Here is a 4,708-nt window from a genome sequence, read left to right on the forward strand (position 1 = left end):
TAATTTACCCAAAGATGGAAGATAAAATGATCATGCGGATTGTGGAGTATTGAGGACCATCTGACTCTGCCAGCCAGAGGCGAATAAGTTCAGCCAACAATTTGTTTAGAAATTTGGTAAGTCCTACCAATTTTGTACTCTATCTATTACCTTTTAAGAAATAGTGAAATTACTGAAAAGTGCATATGCTTAATTTTAAATTTTAACTGATTTTTGTATTCCCAGAAGGTGTTAAAAGACATTTTCATAGTTAAAGAAAGCTTTAGAAGAATTTAAAAAAAAAATTCAATTTACAGGCAGGCAATTGTCTTCATCACTGAGTCGCAAAACCCTGACTTTCTTGCTTTTGAAGCCTTTAGTTTCTACTCCTACTTATGGCTTTTGATGGATCGTCCATTATAGTTATGGCTATATCTTGTGTCTTCTTAGTGAACCTTACGTCATCCTTGGTGCTTGCTAAAGGCCCGTGCCAATTTCCGGCAATATTCAACTTCGGTGACTCAAACTCCGACACTGGAGGGTTGTCAGCTGCATTTGGTCAAGCTCCTCCTCCGAATGGAATGTCTTACTTTGGTCACCCTGCTGGCCGTTACTGCGATGGCCGCCTTGTCATCGACTTCTTAGGTACTTCTTTTCTTTTCCTTTGGTTTATACGTTTTTTTATGTTATATATATATCATCAAACCCTGGATCTTCCAATATTTCTAATCATAATAGCAATCAAAATGTAGACTTTTTTCACCATAAGTTTACTTTAATCTTTAGTATACTTCCATAAATAAGAGAAATTAATTTACTGATTAGTGATTAAGAGTAGTCACAACAACGCCGGCAGCATCCACCGACGCAAAGCCAAAGTAAACTTTTGTTTTTTGTCGTGACCCGGAAAAAAAGGGTTATCTTTAAGAATAATTTTCCTTTTCACTCTAATTTCACTAAAAAAAGAGAGAGAGAGAGAAAAAAAAAAAGAGAGTAAAACGTGGAATATGGAATTTAGCGAATGGTTTTTAAAATTATGTATCCATTCCCGCCTAAACAAACTCAATATAAACTTCTTATTAAGATAATAATACAAATATATGCATAACCTAAAAATAATTAGAGAATGGTATGGTATCTAAAATTATCTAAAATTTATATAGCTAAAAGTTGGATGGATGCCCCAGTTTCATACCCTTCTTTCAAACCAATCAAAATTCTTACCTATAGCAAATAAAAAAAGAGTAAAAGAAAAAAGGCAACAAGTTCCCATTTTTAACCAAGTTAATAGAAAACAAAAATCAAATCAACCCATAAAGTCACTTTCAGTTTTCAGTAAAATCATGATTTTACTTTCAAACTCCATTATTGGAATGGATGGAATTCGATTTAGATTAAAATTGATACATTTTTTTTATCAAAAGGTTTTGTTTTGATACATTTTATATCTGTAGGGTTTAATTTGATATCTTTCCTTGGGTTATGACAGATAGAAATGGAGGAATATTTTTGAACCCAGCTCTTGGCCTAACCTACTTGGTGGGTTCAACATTTGAAATGTATGGGTTAATTGTAAATATAAATATAAACATATATTATTGGATAAAGCGGTAAAGGAAATTAAATACCAAGTAACAGGGTAGCTAAAGAACAGGAGAAAATATTTTCGTATCTTTGATTAATGTTAACAATGTTTTTATTCAGCGGAGAGCCTTGGGCTAGCCTATCTAAGTGCATTTCTGGACTCCCTGGGAACCAACTTTACACATGGAGCTAACTTTGCCACTGCTGGATCCACCATTAGACCTCAGAACACTACTTTGCATCAAAGCGGTTTCAGCCCCATCTCCTTGAACGTTCAATTTTACGAGTTCCATGATTTTCATGTGAGGTCACAAATTGTGCGTAAAAGAGGTACTTGTCTCTCAATTGATTCGATCCCCTCCGTTTTTCAGGTAATCTCGATCTGAATTATCTTATTGATGATGTATGTAGGTGGTGTTTATGAAACAATTTTGCCCAAGGAAGAAGACTTCTCCAGTGCCTTGTACACCTTCGACATTGGCCAAAATGATCTCACTTCTGGTTATTTCTTAAACATGTCCGTAGACGAAGTTAAGGCTTATGTTCCCGATGTGCTTAATCAGTTCCACACTATAATTAAGGCTAGTAAACCAAACCTAAATCATGTTTTGAATAACGTTTATTGATTATTACGTTACAATGCGGATTTAAACGCGCAGGATATATATGACGTAGGAGGCAGATACTTTTGGCTACACAATACAGGTCCTGTTGGGTGTTTACCCTATGTCATGGAGCGTATCCCGGTGTTAGCAGGTCAGATTGATAGATATGGATGTGCCTCGCCATTCAATGAAGTCGCCCAATTTTTCAACCAGGGTCTGAAAAAGACGGTTCAACAGCTGCGCAAAGATTTGCCACATGCTGCAATCACTTACGTTGATGTTTACTCGGTGAAATACTCCCTAATTAGCCAAGGAAGAAACCATGGTAAGTCCACTCGAATTTGATTTTTGAAGCAACCGGCAGAAGTGAATAACATGAAAAATGCATGCAGGGTTCAATCAACCTCTTAGAACATGCTGCGGCCATGGTGGAAAGTACAATTACAACAAGAACCTCGGGTGTGGAGGAAAGGTTCATAAACAAGGGAAGGATGTCTTAGTGGCGGCACCTTGCCAAGATCCTTCAACTCATGTAAATTGGGACGGAGTACACTTTACCGAAGCAGCTAATCGGTACATATTTGAACGTATTGTCGATGGTTCATTTTCTGACCCCCCACGTCCATTAAACATGGCATGTTATAGGAACTAGGAAGGGGACTTCAACTCTTTTGTACTGTTTCCTTTTCTGTATCCACCAAGTTCAATGTTATGCTTAAGTAGGAATTTTATTTTTATTTTTATAATTATGGTTATAAAAGTTAAAAGTGCTATGGAGTAACTTGTAATAGAAGTCAAATTGTATTTGACATTTTTACTAAAAAGAATAAATTAGAACAAAGAGTAAATTAGTCTTTCTGTTAAAAATTACATCTGTTTTTACTATTAAAAGTTGGTCTTTGTACATTTGTATGACATACACATGACATATTACGTGTTATTTTGGTTATTTTGCTAGGTATATTAATTTTAATAATACAAATAAATAAATTTTAAATAGAATTAGTTAATTTACTCTTTAATTTAATATATAAAGATTAATTTATTTATTTTTAAATAGAGAAAATAAAATACAATCTAAATTTTAATACAAAAGAATCTATGTTATTTTACCCTTATAAAATTATCAGCTTGAGACATGAATAACCTTACATTTATAAAATAAACCCAAAATTAAGAAACCTTAAATTTCTAGTTCACGTGTGCATACAAACAAAGGATGCAAATATAAATAATATAAAAAAATATAAAAACGTTGGCATAAATCTCTAGACTGTACGATCATTTGTCCAAATGAGTCCGAGTCGTTAAAAGATGGGTTTTCCATTACAATCTTTTTTTTGGCAGTATTCTACTGCACTTTCTTATGATATCAGAAATACAATATTAATATATAGATTATGACAAGAAGAAACTTATATAAGAGATTTCCTTTAAGAATTATTTTAGGGTTCTTGTTCTTATAATTTGATTCATTTAGATTTTCAAAATGTTATTCTCATGTATAAACAAAGAAATTAATACATTTTGCGTGCATTGAGAATTTATAAAATATACAAATAAAGTAATATTTATGATTATTTTTTAAAATGTTTATTTAATGATGAATTTGATATAATATATATAGATAGTAGATGTTTTCTAATTAAATTTAGGGTAAATTATTTAGATAATCACTCACATTTTAAGGTGTTAGTTTTGGTTTTCTTTTTTTTGGATAATTTAGTCACTTTTATTAGTTCAATTTCATTTTATACTCACTTCAATGATAAAATATCTTTGGTCACCAGACCTAATGTTTTTGTGGCCCTATTTTGATTGGTATAATAACAATTTTAGCTCTTAAAATTTTACAAACTTGTCAATTTGTTCCTAATTTTAAAAAAGTTCAAATTTATCTCTCAATGCTCAGGGGCGAAGGCAGAAAATTTTTTTAGGGGGACTGGTTGAAATTTTAATTTTTTATAGTTTATATTTTTTATAATTTGTAAAGGACTAAATTGAATTTTTATAATTTTAGGGAGGCCAAAGTATAATTTTACCTTTATTAATTTAAAATTTTTAAAAAATTTCAAGGGCCTAAAATATAATTTTCCATTTTAGGAGGGCCGGGGCCCATGCCAGCCCCCCTGGCTACGCCCTTGTCAATGCTTGCATATTTTGTTAATTTAGTCCTAATCCTAAAAATTTTAAAAATATAATTATAGAAAAATTTAAAATAAAAAAATAAAAACATAAAAATTTCATTTGATGGCCTCCCCCTCCCTTTCCACTTATATTTCTTCATACAGGTTTCTCATTCTCTTTTTTTCTTTTTATTTTAAACCATGGCCATTGCCCCTAGTGCCATCGTCAATGATCTTCTCCGATAGGAATGACCACCTATGGACTCCTTTTCTTTTACTCATATAAATTGTGCACTTAGATCACCCTAAGGTAGAACCGAATCCCATGAATTGGAACCTAAAATCGCCACCTTTCCTAGCCTTGATCTCCACTGCTAGCTATTTGATGGGCCTAGTTTTTCGGCATGTTATTGT

At 32.5% G+C, this 4,708-nt stretch overlaps 1 protein-coding gene across 1 annotated transcript; it reads left to right on the top strand.

The window, feature by feature from the left end:
* Window positions 1-219: 219 nt before the first annotated feature.
* LOC108461552 (alpha-L-fucosidase 3-like) lies at window positions 220-3,035 on the top strand. The gene is made up of 5 exons (XM_017761420.2): window positions 220-624; window positions 1,684-1,893; window positions 1,975-2,144; window positions 2,223-2,493; window positions 2,561-3,035. Exons 1-5 carry the CDS (start codon window positions 375-377, stop codon window positions 2,818-2,820), a joined length of 1,161 nt encoding a protein of 386 aa, XP_017616909.1. The 5' UTR covers window positions 220-374; the 3' UTR covers window positions 2,821-3,035.
* The last annotated feature ends 1,673 nt before the right edge of the window (window positions 3,036-4,708 follow it).

The sequence above is a fragment of the Gossypium arboreum genome, chromosome 2 (assembly GCF_025698485.1).
Source record: "Gossypium arboreum isolate Shixiya-1 chromosome 2, ASM2569848v2, whole genome shotgun sequence".
NCBI classification, from domain to species: domain Eukaryota; kingdom Viridiplantae; phylum Streptophyta; class Magnoliopsida; order Malvales; family Malvaceae; genus Gossypium; species Gossypium arboreum.